The 19,194-nt window shown below is 39.9% G+C and overlaps 1 protein-coding gene across 3 annotated transcripts in view; it reads left to right on the forward strand.

Annotated features, from left to right (window-relative positions):
* Window positions 1-2,001: 2,001 nt before the first annotated feature.
* IPP (intracisternal A particle-promoted polypeptide) overlaps window positions 2,002-19,194 on the forward strand; it is a 44,218-nt gene continuing 27,025 nt past the window's right edge. For all 3 annotated transcript variants that reach the window (XM_080800138.1, XM_080800137.1, XM_080800139.1), the window contains exons 1-3: window positions 2,002-2,206; window positions 5,063-5,401; window positions 10,333-10,764. In XM_080800138.1, the coding sequence (XP_080656264.1) occupies window positions 5,110-5,401; window positions 10,333-10,764 (724 nt within the window). In that variant the 5' untranslated portion in view covers window positions 2,002-2,206; window positions 5,063-5,109. The remainder of the gene's footprint in view (window positions 2,207-5,062; window positions 5,402-10,332; window positions 10,765-19,194) is intronic.

Consider the following 19,194-nt stretch of genomic DNA (forward strand, 5'->3'; position numbering starts at 1 on the left):
TTATAAGCATCTTTTTAATGCCTGATCTCATAAGTGATCAGGTAATGTAAATTATAACAAAATGAAACATTTTACACTCACCAGGTTATACAAAATTTAAGCATCTTGATATTAAGGGTTGGCATGGCTGTGGAGGAAGGGAACTCATTCACTACTGGTGGGAATGTAAATCGGTTGGAGTTTTGAAAAGAGGTATTTTCTAGTGCAATTGAAGATGTACATGCCATATATTCCAGCAGTTCTGCTCCCATATATATACACTGGTTTTCTTTTTTTTTAAGATTTTATTTATTTATTTGACAGAGATTGCAAGTAGGTGAGAGAGGCAGGCAGAGAGAGGGGGGCAGGAAGCAGGATCCCTGCTGAGCGTAGAGCCGGATGTGGGGCTCGATTCCAGGACCCTGGGATCATGACCTGAGCAGAAGGCAGAGGCTTTAACCCACTGAGCCACCCAGGTGCCCCTATACTGGTTTTCAAATTGCTGGGTGCAATCCAATAATAAATTGGGAAATTAAATTTAGTGGTGCTGAAGTATAATTTTCCAAAAGGTAAAATTATGGCTGTCATAAAAATATAAAATTAACACATGCCAAAAATATTATTTATATTAATTAATGAGAGCCAGTAGAATGTTACAGAAATGCTGTATGAATTACTAAGAATCAGGAATGTTGAATTTGCTGAGAGGAAAAATGGTTTAATATGCCATAGGTTAATATAACTTAATGTTTTTGTGTTATCTTTTCTATAGAGTGGACAAGATTTTAAATACCCATTTTCTTGCAAAATAGCTTAGTCAATAGAAAGTCAGAGGTCCCTACGGACTCAAATCCTTCCAAAGTCTGCTAGGCAATGCCCAGCCTTACAGTAAAAGCGCACCCAAATAATCGCTTTTGCTCATGTCCAAGTCTTGGATAATAATTTTTCAGACAATGCGTCTCTTTTAACACTTTTCGGTAATGAATCGAAAAGAAGAAATAGAAATTTAGTGAATTGCTGGCAGTAAGTATATAGTTCTATGAAATTTTTGTTTCAGATATATACATCTATAGACATATGTGGTATTACTGGGTTTGAAGTAGAATGTTTTTGTTCACTGTTGGCCGGGGTCAAAATATTTGAAAATCATGAACGTGACATATTACGAGGTTTAACAGTGAAAAGAACTAGATGTTTGGAGTTCTCCCTTCCCTCAAAGTAGGCATCCATCCAAATGCCAGACTTAGGCAAACCTAGAAAATGATCTGAGTGAATGGTAAAGAATAAAGAGATCGGGACGCCTAGGTGGCTCAGTCGGTTAAGCCCCAGCTTTCAGCTCAGGTCGTGAGTCCAGCATCCGGCTACTTGCTCAGCGGGGAGTCCGCTTCTCTCTTCACCTCTGCCTGCCACTCTGCCTGCTTGTGTGCGTGCACTCTCTCTCTCTGATAAATAAATAAGATTTTTTTAAATAAGAGAAGATAGAAATATCGAATCATGTTGTACACATGAAGCTAAAGTTACACGTCAAGTAACATCTCAAGTTAAAAAAAAAAAAATAGAAGCGCAGCGCCTGGGGTTCATCTCTGTCTTTCCTCAACACTAAGGTTCGGGGACATCTGGGTGGCTCAATCGGTTAGGCCTCTGCCTTCCGCTCCGGTCCTGGTCTCGGGGTCCTGGAATAGAGCCCCTCCGTGGCGGGGGGGGGGGGTGTCTGCTCAGCATGGAGCCTGTTTCCCTCTCTCTCTCTCTCCCTGCCTCTCTGCCTGCTTGTGATCTCTCTCTCTGTGTCAAATAAATAAAATCTTAAAACAAACAAACACTAAAGTTCGCTGGCTATCTGGGACGCCACAAGAATGGAGAGAACGTAGGTTGAGGGGGAACGGTCGAGCAGGCCAGCCACAACAGGCAAGAGCTTGGACTCGTAGCTGTGCAGTTCGCCTGCGGTGAATCCAACAGCAAACGCGGGTCACAGCCCTCCGGCTCGGGGTGTCGCCGCTACCCGCCAGCGGAAGAACACTGCGCACGCGCAACCAGACTAGGGACGGCGCCACGCTAGAGGCACTTCTCGGCAGGCCCGGCCTCACCTCCAGCCCTCCTTCGGCCGCAGTACCCAGTCTCCTCCGCCTCGTCCGCCCAGCCGGGCTCCCCCCGCCCTCTCGGCGCCGGCGCTGGTAGCGACTGCGCGCGCAGGGCCTTAGCGGGCGCCGGCGGGAAGGGGAAGCGGCGGGTAAGAAGGGCCTGCGTCCGGGTGCGACTGTGACGGGGTTGGGAATGACCTCTTCGATCTTACGGCTCTTGGGACCCCTGAGGAGAGGAGAGGAGCCTCTGGAACCGCTTGCTCTGGCCGCTCAGGCGTGCCTCCGATAGTCAAGTGTTTTCGCCCTCACCTTTCGCGCGGTCTGGTCCGGTCGGCTCCTGCCTCTCCTTTCCCCGCCCCCACCAGGGAATCCGAAGGCTGAGTCTCCAGCCTGTTAGCTATCCCCGGACAAGTGGGAGATGCCTTCTCCGCCATTTAGGTAGCGCCGAATGTTTATCGGCTTGTAGTGTCGCAGCAGCTTAGGGGTAACTCTCCAGGTCCCCGACTCAGGCACAAAGAACCTCGGTTTCTTGACGCTTGTTTTTTCTGCCACCCTTTGCTGAAGCAGCTTCCCGATGCTCTGAAGAGTAAAGTCAAGGCCACTAAACATAGGTCCTCTTTAATTCTTCTGGGCATCTCCACCATTTCCTGATAATCTCTCCCTTTCAAGTTTGGGTCTCTTGAGGCACGCCCCTCACATCCATATGCAGTGTCCCCGGAGTTATGCTCTTTCCTTTTGGAAACACACATGTGCCGCCTTTTGGAATGAAGTTCTTCACTGGTAGTGGGATAGTGTCAGCAACTACTAAGAAGCACGGTAACACGTTAGAATTTTTGCTGTCCGCTACCGGAGTGGATGGATATTGATTGAACTCAGCAGGAGGCAGCATTTTAGCTCAGTGGCTGTGCTTGATGCCTTGAAGTTGGGGGCAGAGGAGGTACCTTGTAATCAAGCCGCTGGGGTCCAAAATCTGCTGACAGGAAGAAATCTGAAACAGAAAAAAAGCCTAACAGCCATGTAATGTTTGATAATATTCACGGGTCAAATTTCAGTATAGAGACAATGCCCTGTTTGCTTTTATATGCCAGTTTAAATGTAGTATGTTGACATTATGTAAATGCTAATGTGAAGTTTTAGCAGCTGTCTTGGAACTTCTCAATCAGATTTCTCAATTCCTAGATAATCATGATGATCAGTTTTACTTTGATGAGTTTGACTGAATGCTATAAAATTAACCACTTTTTTCTAACATCAGCCCACACCTTTCTGTCAGTCTTATTACTAGTTCCCTTTGATGCCTAGGTGACAAAACCGTAGTCATCTTGGATTTCCCTTGTGCTTCATCCCCCAAAACATTATATTACTGGATCTCATGGTTTCTTTATTTAAAAAGTAAGTTGGATTCATCCGTTCCATTTTCATTGTTGAGGCTGTATAAGGCTGTTTTCAAGGACTTTGCTACCTCTCAGTTCATTCCCTGGAAGGTTCATATAACAGTTCTGAAACATGACTGTTGTCTTGTTACTCTTGAGTCTATAATGGCTAATTTCTGTCCTTGGGTTTCAAAGCCTTTTCTCTATAACCTGTCCTAATAATTCCTATGCATGTGATATGGTGGGAATAGCCCAAGATTTAGAGTAATAAGACTTGGATTCCAATACTGAGACTGTCATTATACTAACACTGTGTCTTTGGGAAACTTTGAGCTTCAGTTTCCTTCTCTGTCATTTCAAATAACAATATCTTTTCTTCCCACCTCTTAATTATTGTGAGGATTGCAATTGGCAGAATGTGTGGAAAAGCTATCATAGTTAGACAAAAACAACCTAAGCTATTGTTATTTCTCATTGTACTTGTTCATTTCACAAATATTTGAAAACTTAATATATGTTAGGTACCGGTGCTACTACTATGAAAGATAGTCCCTGCCCTTAAGAGACTCTCAGGAAGATTTCAGGGAATATATGTGTCTGTAGAAAATAGATTGGTAGTGTCTGACAAGGTATAGTGTGATGTAGCCAAAAAATAGGTAAGTTTAAAAAAAAAATAGGTGAGTTTAGGATGACCACCAAATCCAGAGGAGAGAGGAACAGGGAAGGTTCTGCAGGAAATTATGTTTGAACAGAGTCTTGAATTATAACAAAGACCCAAAAGGAAAAGGTGGGGAAGGATGCCTTGAAAGAGACACTTTTAGAGAACTGCAAATTGTTAGGTTTTGTTGGAGTATTAAGTTCAAAGAAGAGTATGGGAGATAGGACTGGACAGGTAGACAGAGGTGAGATTTGAAGGGCTTTGTGTACTAAGAGAAGTGTGCCAAGTGAAGGTTTGTAAGCAGACAGTTGGCCCGATCACAGTCGGTTTTTGAAAATTCATTTTGGTTAGAGTATGTGCTTTCTTAACTACAGTGTACAAAAACTTCTGCCTTTGTGCCTTTTCTTAACCAACTGAGCCACCGAGGTGCCCCTGTGCCTTTTCTTACTTTCTTTATTTCACCGAGAAGGGCTTATGCCCTCTGCTCATATGTTAATCTTTATCTTGCAACATCCAGTCAGGTCCCATTTCTACCATGAATCATTCTCCATTTATTTTAGGCCCCATTGCTTATTCCCTTCCCTGAAACCCTATTAGAAATAGTATCACACGGGACGCCTGGGTGGCTCAGTTGGTTAAGCTGCTGCCTTGGGCTCAGGTCATGATCCTAGGGTCCTGGGATCGAGTCCCACATCGGGCTCCTGGCTCAAGGGAGCCTGCTTCTCTCTCCGCCTCTACCTGCTTGTTCTCTCTCTCCTTCTCTCTCTCTCTCTGACAAATAAATAAATAAATAAAATATTAAAAAAAAAAAAAAGAAATAGTATCACACAGTTTTAGTCCATATTTGTTTTGTGTGTATTTTATGTCCCTAAGTAGATTTTAAGCTAAAGGATAGGGAATGTTTAATATGTGTGTGAATAGAAGACATGTTAAAGACAAAAATATGTTTTCTGGTCTCCTATTTTGTTTTTCAGGGTAGGATCAGATTATGGGCAACTGTCCTTTTAATTAATCTGTCAACATGGCTACTGAGGACTGTCCCAAGGCTGGTAATAGTCCATTTTCATCTGATAAACATGCTCAACTCATCTTGGCCCAGATCAGTAAAATGAGGAATGGAGAGCATTTCTGTGATGTGCAGCTGCAAGTTGGGAAGGAGACTTTTAAAGTTCATCGGCTGGTTTTGGCTGCCAGTAGTCCTTACTTTGCAGCTTTATTCACTGGAGGAATGAAAGAGTCCTCAAAAGATGTTGTACAGATTCTAGGAATTGAAGCTGGAATCTTTCAAATACTTCTAGATTTCATTTATACAGGTATGTTACATGAGCCTATAGTTTTGAGTGAAGAATGATATAATCCCTCATGCATTGCAATGGGAATATAAATTGATACAACTTCTATGGAAAGTAATTTGACAATATGTTATTATGAGTGTTTGAAAGTTTCATATCTTTTGACCCAGTATTCCTTTTCTAGGAAGGAATTATTTATAAGGAATTACTTAGTGATACAGGCAAATATTTATGTACCAGGATGTTTTCTGTAACATTATTTATAACTACATAATTGAATACAATCTAATTATCCCTCAGATTATATGATTAAATAAATTATGGCATATGTATATATCATGGAATTTTTTTTAGATCTCTCAAATTATTTAAATATATACTATGGAAGAGTGTTTACAATATTTCAAATGAAAAAAAATTTAATGTAAGTACCGCTCTAATTTTGTAAAGAAAAAAAAAATCATCTGTCTTGTTGCACAGGAAAAAGACCAGAATGTTGATAAGTGTTTATCTCTGGATGACAGAATATGGAAGATCTGTTTGTTTGTTTCTTTTTTAAGATTTTATTTATTTATTTGACAGAGGGAGAGACAGTGAGAGAGAGAATACAAGCAGAGGGAGTGGGAGAGGGAGAAGCAGGCTTCCCACTGATCAGGGAGCCCGATGAGGGGCTGGATCCCAGGACCCTGGGATCATGACCTGAGCCAAAGGCAGATGCTTAACAACTGAGCCACCCAGGCATCCTTGGAATATGGAAAATATTTATTTTTCCCTCTTTTTTTTCCCCTCAAAATATTTATAATCAACATGTATGTATTTTAATTAAAACTTTTATTTTTAAAATGTTTTTTAAAAGTTTTGATAATGTTAGAAAGTGCACACAAAATAGTGTGAAGTGTAAGTTTTATATGATATGTAATAAATATACATGGAAATAAGATTTGAAAGAAAGACACTAAAGTGTTAGTGCAGTGTATGTCTGTGGGAAAATGTGTGATTTTCATTTTTATACTTTTCTGCCTTGAAGTTTTTTCCTGTGGTGAAGGTAATATAATCAGAAAAAATGTTTGAAAACAAAGACTGTTTGGTCATCATGCTCTCCTTAAAGGACTACTTGGTGGGAGATTATTAGGTGACCCCATAAAGTATTATTTATTTAGTGCATGGTATTTAAACCTGGAAAATGACAAAAGGAGATTTCTTTGTGTTGTTTCTTATTACATTTTGGAAAATATCAGAAAGTAACTCTTAATTTGGAGATTATAAAGATGACTATGTTTTATTTACTGAAAGTCGTGCAGCCATGTCTATTGGCTAATGTACAAATTAGCATCGAAGGATATTTTTTTAACCTTTTCTAACTGACTTGTGTGAGCTGAACACAGTTTCATAAATGTTCTGCTTCTCTTATTTGCAAAGTGTAAATTAACACAGATTAATCCAGTGGAATTAGTGTTGAGCGACATAAACACAGAAGAAATGCTACAAGGTGTTTATTCTGTCTCTTGTCTAAGGGTAGCAACAAGAACTACTTAGTGAAAGATGTTCCCGGTACTGTCACCATATTGGTGATTAGCACTTCCATCAAATAAATAAAAAGTAGTAAAACCCAGAGAAATAAAAGCTTTTGAGCATATCTGAGAGAAATAACGTTCTTGAATATTGACATTTAAGGTTAAAATTGGTATAACAATTAAGAACAGAATTTAGCTACTGGTAAAGGATATCAAGTGGCTTAACAAGCTAGTTTATTTTTCCACAGAAGTGAATTCGTAGTAGGCATTCCAAGGATGGTATGGTGGCTTCATGATGTCCTTAATATCCTAATTATTCTCCCAACATTTTGCTCTACCATCTATAGCTTGTAGGTTCTAATCTCATGATTGCTGAATTCCAGCCAGTGGAAGGAGGAAGGGAAAAAAGGCAAAAGGTCCTGCTAGCTGAGTCTGTGCTTTTTTTAAGCTTTTCTGGTAGCTGTACCCAGTAACTGCTGTCTATATCCCATTGGCCAAACAGTAAAAATTTCAACCCTATCTGTAAATGAGGCTAAGGTACGTAATTTTCATCAGGACACAATTAGCACCCACAACAAAATCAAGGTTCTTTTTTTTTTTTTCTTAAAGATTTTATTTATGTATTTTTTAAATAATTTTTTAAAAGATTTTATTTATTAGAGAGAGAGAGAGAGAGAGAGCACAGGCAGAGTGGCAGGCAGAGGCAGAGGGCGAAGCAGGCTCCCCGCCGAGCAAGGGTCCTGATGCGGGACTCGATTCCAGGACGCCGGGACCACGACCTGAGCCGAAGGCAGCTGCCCAACCAACTGAGCCACCCAGGCGTCCCAGATTTTATTTATGTATTTGAGAGAGAGAGCACAAGCAGGACAGAGGGACAGGGAGAAGCAGACTCCCTGCTGGCAGGGAGCCTAATGCGAGGCTCGATCCCAGGACCCTGAGATCATGACCTAACCTGAAGGCAGTGACCCAGGTGCCCGTATGAATACTTTAAAAAAAAAAAAAAGCTCTATGCCCCATATGGGGATTGAACTCAGAACCCCCAGATCAAGAGTCACATGCTGTACTGACTAAGCCAGCAAGTATCCCATATGAATACTTTCTGTGAGCTAAGCACTAAACATGTGGCAGTAAACAAGCAGGCAGTGGCTCTGCTTTCTCAGAGCTATATAGGTAGTGCAATTTAGGTACTTACAAATCTGAAATGAGCTTGTGAGAGCCTCATTTTCCTTAGTTGTAAAGTGGGGATAACATTTCATAATTTATGTGAAGGTTTAATGAGATACATTTTCATAAATGTAAAAGTGTTTTTTGTAATCTATAAAGCCTTGTATAGTTATAGGGCATTCTTTTTATTGCTCTCCAGTAACTCTTGGCTTTATCCGGTAGCAGGCATTCAGGCTTCATAGATTACAACCCATGATCTTGTCCAGATTTGTTTTGAATTCTCATTTTATTCAGCTAAGTCTTATCTCAGTTCTCTCTGCAACCACTACCATTTACTCCCATGGTGGATTCCATTTCTTTCTTTCAGGAATCCCTGTTTGCATTCAATAAGCCATATTCTTCCTCTCACTGTAATTTCTTTGGGCATTTATTTATTTATGAATGATTTTATTTATTTATTTGACAGGGAGAGACAGCTAGAGAGGGAATACAAGCAGGGGGAGTGGGAAAGGGAGAAGCAGGCTTCCCGCTGAGCAGGGAGCCTGATGCAGACTCAATCCCAGGACCCTGGGATCATGAACTGGGCTGAAGGCAATGGCGCCCAATGACCGAGCCACCCATGTGTCCCTGGGCATTCATTTATTTAAAACAATTTTTTAAAAAAGATTTTTAATTTATTTGTTTTACAGAGATCACAAGTAGGCAGAGAGAGAGAGAAGGGGAAGCAGGCTCCCTGCTTAGCAGAGAGCCCGATGTGGGGCTCGATCCCAGGACCCTGGGATCATGACCTGAGCCAAAAGCAGAGGCTTTAAACCACTGAGCCACTCAGGCGTCCCTATTTGAAACAAATTTTTGAGTACCTAGTGGGCAGTAGGCATTGAGAATACAAAAGGGAAAGCCTTCCCCCAACAGACTTTATAAATCTTGTTGGGAATACAGACTTCAGCCAAATGATTTAGCGGGGTGAATCTCCTAAAAGGAATTAAGGGACATATAAGATTGAGTGGAGAGTTTATCCTTATCATGTAGGAGAATTACAGGGTTTTTCTTCCATTCTAAATATAATTAACTATTTAGTGTTCTCCCAAAGTCATATATGTTAATACAAAAGTAAAGACATCTAGAAAGAAAGTGGTGTATGTAGTTAACTTAAATGTTAAGTATTTAAGGGGCACCTGGGTGGCTCGGTGGGTTAAAGCCTCTGCCTTCGGCTCTAGTCATGGTCCCAGGGTCCTGGGATCGAGCCCCATGTCGGGCTCTCTGCTCAGCAGGGAGCCTGCTTCCTTCCTCTCTCTCTCTCTCTCTCTCTTTCTCTGCCTGCCTCTCTGCCTACTTGTGATCTCTGTCAAATAAATAAATAAAATCTTTAAAAAAAAAAGTATTTAATAACGTCTCATATGTCATGGTTCTTGGTTATACCTAGCATTAAAGAATAATGTTTGTATGGTGCTTTATCAAATTGAAGATGGGGACCCTATCTTATTCACCCCAGTGCCTCAGTAAATGTTAGATGCATATGGCCTTATGTTAAAAGCATAGACTTTGATGTCAGTCTCTACTCTCAATCACTTGACTATGTGATTTTGAGACAAGTTATTTAAACTTTCTGATTCTTGAGGGCACCTGGGTGGCTCAGTTGGTTAAGCATCTGTCTCTTGATTTCAGCTTGTGTCTTGATCTCAGGGTCTTGAGTTCAAGACCCACATTGGGCTCCATGTTGGGTGTGGAGCCTACTTAAAAAACATTTTTTAAAAAGATTTTATTTATTTATTTGACAGACAGAAATTACAAGTAGGCAGAGAGGCAGGCAGAGAGAGAGGAAGAAGCAGGCTCCCTGCTGAGCAGAGAGCCATACGCAGGGCTCGATGCCAGGACCCCAGGATTATGACCTGGGCAGAGGCTTTAACCCACTGAGCCACCCAGGTGCCCCTAAAAAACATTTTTTTAATGTATAATAAAGTAAATAAACTTTCTATTTCTGTTTAATTGTTAGAAAAAGGAAAAATAATAACATGTATTATATGGGGTTGTAGTGACAGTTAAATGAACGTATAAAGCAGTTAATGTTTCTGTCCATTATAAGTGTTCCATAAATGTTAGGTATCATCATTTAAGTTTTGTGCTCTTTCTACAAATCTGTTGTTGCCTTTTTACTTAGGATCTATCTACTCACCAAATATTAAGCTATCAGTGGAATTAAATATAATGCTTTTTTAATATAAGTCAAATGTTTGTTTTTACTTTGTTGGTTATTTTGTCTCCCTACTTCCCTAGGTATAGTGAACATAGGTGTGAATAATGTCCAGGAGCTGATTGTTGCAGCAGACATGCTACAGTTGACTGAAGTTGTTAATCTGTGCTGTGAATTTCTAAAAGGACAAATTGATCCTTTGAACTGCATTGGAATCTTTCAGTTCTCTGAGCAAATTGCCTGCCATGATCTTTTGGAATTCACAGAAAACTACATTCATGTCCATTTCTTGGAGGTTCACAGTGGGGAGGAGTTCCTAGCACTTACAAAAGATCAGCTGATCAAAATTTTGCGAAGCGAAGAGCTCAGTATTGAGGATGAATATCAGGTCTTCTTAGCTGCTATGCAATGGATTCTGAAGGACCTGGGAAAAAGAAGAAAACATGTGGTGGAAGTGCTAGAACCAATTCGATTCCCTCTATTACCTCCTCAGAGGCTTTTAAAGTACATAGAAGGTAAATTTTTTTTGCATATCCAATGCGTGAATATCCAGTGGCTTTCTCTCTGTTTGAAATGTGATAATGTTTTCATTTTTCAGTTCAATAATGGACATTTATTGAATTATTACTATATGTAAGATACAACTTTTGTGTTTTGCAGATAGTTGTATTTCAGTATTTCTACCCATTATTTTAATCAAATTCTGACATACCTTTCTTGAGTTTAAATACTAAGGGAGATTAGAATTATGGATAAAATTATTGACAGACCGGGACGCCTGGGTGGCTCAGTTGGTTAAGCAGCTGCCTTCGGCTCAGGTCATGATCCCAGCGTCCTGGGATCGAGTCCCACATCAGGCTCCTTGCTCCGCGGGGAGCCTGCTTCTCCCTCTGCCTCTGCCTACCACTCTGTCTGCCTGTGCTTGCTCGCTCTCTCTCTAACAAATAAATAAAAAAATTAAAAAAAAAAAAAAATTATTGACAGACCTAAAATACCACTGCTGTTTTGGGTAGTACTGATTATTTCAGTGTAAGATTTCTTCTTATTCCTCTAAAAATTATAGCAAAACCTGACACATGAGGAAAATTCATATGCTAAAAACAAAACCCAAACTCAATAAATTCTGTACATCTTCTCATTATAAACTTAATTTTATACTGATATAATATCATAGCTTCTTTTTTTTTCCCCAAAGATTTTATTTATTTATTTGACAGAGATTACAAGTAGGCAGAGAGGCAGGCAGAGAGAGAGGGGGAAGCAGGCTCCCCGCCGAGCAGAGAGCCCAATGTGGGGCTCCATCCCAGGACCCTGAGATCATGACCTGAGCCGAAGGCAGAGGCTTTAACCCACTGAGCCACCCAGGTGCCTCAATATCAGAGCTTCTAAGTAGCCTTTGAATCGTCTTTAGGTACTAAACTCTGAAAATACTTTTCATTATAGTATAAATAGTGTTAATTTTTCTACTAGAAAAATTATATATACATATATAAATATAATATATTAATTATTATTAATTAATTGATTAAGATTTTATTTTTAAGCACTCTCGATACCCATTGTGGGGCTTGAACCCACAACCCCAAGATCAAGAGTCATATGCCCTACTGAATGAGCCAGCCAGGCACCATAGATTTAAATGTATTTTTACAAACTACCTTAGACCTGGTTTCAAGATTTGAAGCTCTTGCTCTTGTCATGCACTGAAACTTTAGAAAGTTACAAATGATCTTCATATCAATTAAATACACTATTAGCATTAAAGGTATAATTCTGTGAAAGAATTATATTTAATATGGATTTTTCATTTTTTTCTACTCTTAACAGTATATAATAGAATTTGATGGGTTTTTCTGAGTGATGTCTTTTTTTTTTCCTGAGTGATGTCTTTTTTTTCTTTTCTGAGTGATGTCTTTTTATTAATGCATATACATTACTCAGTCAATTTTTATTGTTCCCAGTAGTTATGTTCTATAAAGTTGCCACAAACACTGCATTGGCAAATACTGAGACATTGTTCCTAAGGGAAATACTTATGTAGATCACAGTATTTTGGCCACCTGATCAATACATAACATTGTTTTATGTGTGTTTCTATCAAAAACACCTTATTTAATATATATATACTTAATATATATATATACTTAATTTAATATATATACTCATAACATTGAACTCCTAGCCAATGGCACTATAACCCATGCCTGAATGAAACCTAATACATGCATTTACTCCATAAAGCACATCACAGGCTTCTTGCAATCAGGAACACTAGATAGTACTTCAACAGTATGGGTGGGGTCATTTTCAACAATATCACCAAGAAAAAGCCCAAAAATGTGAAAACCACAGCACTAAAGAGACTGTAAAAAGGACACTTATTTATAATCTGAGAGCTGAGGGGCACCTGGGTGGCTCAGTGGGTTAAAGCCTCTGCCTTCGGCTCGGGTCGTGATCCCGGGGTCCTGGGATCGAGCCCCGAATCGGGCTCTCTGCTCGGTGGGGAGCCTGCTACCCCTCTCTCTCTGCCTGCCTCTCAGCCTACTTGTGATCTCCATCTGTCAAATAAATAAGTAAATAAATAAAAATCTTTAAAAAAAATAAATAATATGAGAGCTGAAATACGAGGCAGAGTGTCATCTTGTTCAGTTCCTACCTAGAAACATGCATGTCAGGTGATTCAAATTTTTTTCTACTCTGCAGCATGTCTATGAATGACTAGGAAAACACCATGAGTGTTAATTTGGGTTACAAATGCATTTTAATGAGTAGATGTATTCATAAATAAGGAATCCACAAATAATGAAGACTGATTTTATTTATTTATTTATTCATTTATTTTTGGATTTTTATTTTTTTATTTGACAGACAGAGATCACAAGTAGGCAGAGAGGCAGGGGGTGGAGGTGGGGGAAGCAGGCTCCCCACTGAACAGAGAGCCTGATGCCAGCTCAATCCCAGGAATTTGAACTCAGAACCAGACCCAAAGGCAGAGGCTTTTTTTTTTTTTTAAAGATTTTATTTATTAATTTGATAGAGAGACATCACAAGTAGGCAGAGAGAGAAGGGAAGCAGCCTCCCTGCTGAGCAGAAAGCCTGATGAGGGGCTCAATCCCAGGACCCTGAGATCATGACCTAAGCCAGAGGCAGAGGCTTAACCCACTGGGCCACACAGGCGCCCCAAGATTGACTATATGTAAATGCTAAAACAAGAAGAGAGAAATTATCCAAATACATTTTTGCTTGAATCATATGAGAATTTAGGGGTGAGACAAAAGCTTTCATGGTTGAGTTGTCTTTTCCCAAGTTCTGTAGATACAGTGTTATAGGAAAGTTCCTTTGCTAGGAGCAAGGGAAAGTTACCTAGAATTGGGGCTTCTTTTCCTATAGCTTTTTAGTCTTACAATATTCAAATCTTGTACTGCTTTATTAAGCATGCCCAATAGTTGTCAGCTAAAGGTATTTCTTGGAGTAAAACTGCAAGGAGTCAGAGAGATGGAAATGGAGGAATTTTTTTTAAAGATTTTAAAATATTTCAACTTTGAAACTTTTTCTTTTTGATTAGAGAAAAAGCTGGCGATTTATGTAGAAAAATAATGAGACTCTACCACAAAATTCAGAGAGCAAAAGACTTAATAGAAATGGTTAAAATGGGGATCCTGGGTGGCTCAGTCGTTAAGTTTCTGCCTTTGGCCCAGGTCACAGTCCCAGGATCCTGGGATCGAGCCCTGCATTGGGCTCCCTGCTTGGCGGAAAGCCTGCTTCTCCCTCTCCCTCTGTCTGCTGCTCCCCCTGCTTGTGCTCTCTCGCTCTCTGTCAAATAAATTAAATCTTTAAAAAAAAAAAAAAGAAAAAGAGGGCACCTGGGTGTCTCAGTGGGTTAAGCCTCTGCCTTCGGCTTAGGTCATGGTCTCAGGGTCCTGGGATCAAGCCCCGCATCAGGCTCTCTGCTCAGCAAGGAGCCTGCTTCCCCCTCCCCCTCTGCCTGCTTCTCTGTGTACTTGTGATCTCTCTTTCTCTGTGTCAAATAAATAGATAAAATCTTTAAAAAAAAAAAAAAAAGAAATGGTTAAATGTTATGTGAAATATGTAGATTTTCCCCATGGTATATGTTTTTCGTATTTATCACTGGAATAATTGAGGCAATTCAATAGTACTAACTATATGATAACATCTCTTTCTTGCCATTTTAGAGAATGACTACTTTCTAAAAATTGTATATCCTCTTATAAATGTTTAGGTAATAAAGTGTAATAAAACAACAAATTCCTCCAAAGTCCACTACCCAGAAATAACCAGTTATAATTAACATTATTAAACATCATTCTAGGTATCTCTATTTAGGAGGATAGATGATGGGTGGATGTATGGTTGGATGGATAAACAGAAAAAAATGTAAGAATCATTCTGTATATACGATTTATAATACAAAAAGTGTGCTTAAATCTCATTAAAAATTAAAGAAGAAACTGAACTAGTAACTAATTTCTGATGAATGTTTATCTCAAGAAACACTCATTTTAAAAAGTTCTTATCGAGTTCAGGACAAAAGATGAAAATCATTAAAAGATAAAATAAAAGTTTCATTTGTGTTTCAATTTTATTTTTATTTATTTATTATTTTTAATTTTATTTCCAGTATATTTAAACATATAGTGTTTTGTGTTTAAATTTTTAACAGTATAGGGGTGCCTGGGTGGCTCAGTCATTAAGTTTCTGCCTTTGGCCCAGGTCATGATCCCAGGATCCTAGGATCAAGCCCCCCTTCAGGCTCTCTACTCAGCAGGAGGCCTGCTTCTCCCTCTCCCGCTTCCCCTGCTTGTGTCTCTCTCCCTGTCAAATAAATAATTTTTTTTAAATTAAATTTTAAACAGTATAGACTCATTAAGAAAAATAAGGTAATTAGCATTGTTATTTTTCTTCCTATGCCATCATTCAAGGTTTATACCTTTATTTACTTATTTTTAAAGATTTTATTTATTTGACAGAGAAGAGAAACAGCAAGAGAGGGAACACAAGCAGGGGGAGTAGGAGAGGGAGAAGCAGGCTCCCCAGTGAGCAGGGAACCCAATGCAGGGCTGGAGCCCAATGCAGGGCTCAATTCCAGGACCCTGGGATCATGACCTGAGCTGAAGGCAGATGATTAATGACTGAGCCACCCAGGTGCTCCAAGGTTTATACCTTTATATAGATTTTTTTTTCAATCATGATTTCCCTAGCTCTGTGCTTTTGTTCTGTATTTAAATGAATTTGATGCTGTCTACCAGTTTTTCAGTCTTTTTATTCCCAAATTTTCTTTTTTGACTTGTCTTTTGGTTGGCTGGATTTCATCATTAAGTACTTTTTCCAAGAAAAGTTCATAATTACTGTATTTCCTGAATTTTTTCATATTGAGAATTTCTGCCTGTTGCTTTTTTAAGTTAACAGCAATTTGGATGGGCCTAATAATTTTTTTTTTTTAAGATTTTAAAAATTTGGCTGGCTCTGTTAGTTAAGCATCTGCCTTTAGCTCAGGTCATGATCCCAGGGTCCTGGAATTGAGCTCTGCTGTGGGCTCCAGCCCTGCATTGGGTTCCCTGCTCACTGGGGAGCCTGCTTCTCCCTCTACCTCTGATACTCACCATGCTTGTGCTCTCTCTGTCAAATAAAAAATAGTAAAATCTTGGGGGAAAAAAAAGTAATCTCTACACCCAACGTGAGTCTCAAACTTAACAAACCTGAGATCAAGAGTTGTATGCTCTATCAAATGAGCCAGCCAGACACCCCATGGATGGGCATAATATTTTTTTTAAGTTTATTTATTTATTTATTTGACAGAGAGAGAGACAGAGCAAGAAAGGGAACACAAGCAGGGGGAGAGGGAGAGGGAGAAGCAGGCTTCCTGCTGAGCAGGGAGCCCAATGTGGGGCTTCATCCCAGGACCCTGGGATCATGACCTGAGCTGAAGGCAGATGCTTAACAATTGAGCCACCCAGGCACCGCATCTTTTTTTTTTTTTTTCCTTAAGATTTTTATTTATTTGAGAGAGAGAGAAAACACAAGCATGTGCATGAGCCTACTAGCAGGGGGAGGGGCAGAGGGAGAAAGAGGATCACAAACAGAATCCTTGCTGGGCGAGGAGCCCAACACAATGCTCAGTCTCACAACCCACGGAATCATGACCTAAGCTGAAATCAGGAGTTCAAGGCTTAAATGACTGAGCCACCCACTTGCCACCTATTTCTTACAGTATAGAAAGTAGGTTTCACTATTGGTCATTTCCATTTTACAGATAAAGAAACTGAAGTCCGAGAGATTATGTAGTTTGACCCTATCACATATTTAGTAAATGGTAAGGCCTGAACTTGAACCCAGATTTCTCCCATTCTGCAGCTTAACCTGATACTCCTTAACACTCCATCTCCAGCCCTTCCACCTCCACCCTTCCATTGGCATTAAGAAACACGAATGTGGGCATTACCTATAGGTGCTATTTCAGCAGAAGTGTCATAGTTTCAGCTTTAAATCATAACAATTGGAATCTCTCTGACTCTTCTACCGGAGAGATACAGCAGCTTGGTGAAACCATCAACCCTCACTTTGGCCAGCTAGGTGCTAGATAGCTGCGCATATAAAGAGAAGACCCAAGAAAGAAGAGATGAATCTCATACCCCTGATGCGGGGCTGGATTTCATGAGCCTGAGATCATGACCTAAGTTGAAATCCAGAGTAAATTGCTTAATTGACTGAGCCACCTAGGTGCCCTGGGCATAATATTCTTTTTTTCTTAAGCTTTATTTATTTAGGGATGCCTGGGTGGCTCAGTTGGTTAAGTGTCTGCCTTCGTCTCAGGTCATGATCCCAGGGTCCTGGGATTGAGCCCCTCGTCTGGCTCCCTGCTTAGCTCAGCGGGGAACCTGCTTCTCCCTCCCCCTGCTGTTGTGCTTTCATTTGCGTTCTCTTTCTCTCCCTCTCAAATAAATAAAATCTTTAAAAAAAAATATTTATTTACTGAGAGAGAGTACACACACATGCATGCACTCAAGTAGCGGGGCGGTGGGAGGGGCACGGGCAGAGAAAGAGGAGAGAGGATCTCAAGCAGACTCCCTGCTGAGCTTGGAGCCCAACACGGGACTTGATCCCAAGACCCTGATATCATGACCTGAACTGAAATCAAGAGTCAGATGCTTTACTGACTGAGCCACCCAGGAGCTCCGGTCTTCATCATTTTATTGGAACTTCTTTGTCTCTCATATTTATCATCCTCTAATGTTAAAATATTTTCCTTTGCTCTGTATTCAGAGCTGTTTTCTCAAGTCTTTAAATTGATGGTTTGATTTTTCATCATGTCTATTGTGTTTCTTGTTTCCAATTTATTAAGTCTGTAATACTATCATTTCAAGTTCTCACTTTGTTTCCTTAGCAAAGCATCTCATTCTGTCTTTGAGTTTTTTTGGTTTTGGGGTTTTTTTTAAGATTTTATTTATTTGACAGACAGATCACAAGTAGGCAGAGAGGCAGGCAGAGAGAGAGAGAGAGGAGGAAGCAGGCTCCCCACTGAGCAGAGAGCCCGGTGTGGGACTCCATCCTAGGACCCTGGGATCATGACCTGAGTCAAAGGCAGAGGCTTCAAGCCACTGAACCACCCAGGAACCCCCCCTTTGAGGGTTGTTGTTTTTTTTTAATAGGATCTCTCTATTTTTTTCAATTTTTATTTTAAATAGGCTCAACGTCCAGTGTGGGGCTTAAACTCATAACCCCGAGATTGAGAGTCACATGCTCTACCACCTGAGCCAGCCAGGCACCCCAGATCTGTATTTTTAAGTAATTCTAAATAATTAATTCTAAATAAGTAATTAAGTAATTCTAAATTTTTAAGTAATTCTTCACATGCTGTGAAGCATATATGGGAAGTCTGTGTTTGTGGCTAATGTTTTATTCGAGAATGAATTAGTTCTCTTTTTCCTGGGGTATATTTTAATAGTGCTATTGTTACTTATTGGTATATTGCTCATGTATAACATGGGCTACTCTCTTCAAACTAGTTTACTCTGTTAATGGAAGAGCTAATTCTCCTTGACACCCTTTCTACCTTAGTGTAACTTCCAGCTAAAATTTGAGGACTGTGTTGTGTTCTTGCCACTTCTTTCTAGCCTGAGGTATGAAGGTGGTGGAAGAACAGAGATCTGCTAAGGCTTAGATATTTGCTTAGGGACCTGGGCTCTGAGCTCTCCCTAAGATCCTATTACTGATTTTGTGTCAGGGCTTACTTAACCCATCTAAGGATATGTCTCATTAGTGTGGACATCTAACTGTGCCCTGTTAGATGGCAAGCCATGGTGATTCTGTCTTTACCAATGGTCCTGTAAAGGATTTCCTGTAGTGGTTTTTCCTTTGACTTCTCAGTTTTCTCAAGATTTGGTTAATTGACCTTTTTTCCTCAATATTGCTTCTGGGATATAGGAACAAAGCTTGGAGACAGTCCCTTGCTAGCATGTATGGTGCCTTTGTGTCAATTAGAAAATAGTCCCTCTCAAGGGGCCAGGTCTTATGGATTGGCAAGTGGGACATAGGTTGACTTTCATCCCCACTTCACCTCAGCTAAGCATCCTTGAGCAGGAAGAGTCTACCCAATCATGCTCAAAGTCTCTTTGGGAGATGGACCTCATCCCACTGGAATCTTTTGTTTCTTGATTTGACTATCATGTTTTAAATTATGTGACATAATTTTGTATCTCTCTGTTATTAAGCCATAAGTATAGAATATGGGGCTATTTTATTTTTCCGTTTTGTTGGATAATCATGATCCTGTTTTACCTTGCCATCTTTGTTTAGAAATCCTCACACATGTGTTTTTAAATTAGGTATTTTGAAGCATATTGTTAAAAACAATCTTTGATTTAAGGAAAGTGTATTCTTTAGTAACAACGAGAAAAATAATATTTGGTATTGTGGGAAACAATCAC

Source organism: Martes martes (assembly GCF_963455335.1).
Source record: "Martes martes genome assembly, chromosome: 4".
NCBI lineage: Eukaryota > Metazoa > Chordata > Mammalia > Carnivora > Mustelidae > Martes > Martes martes.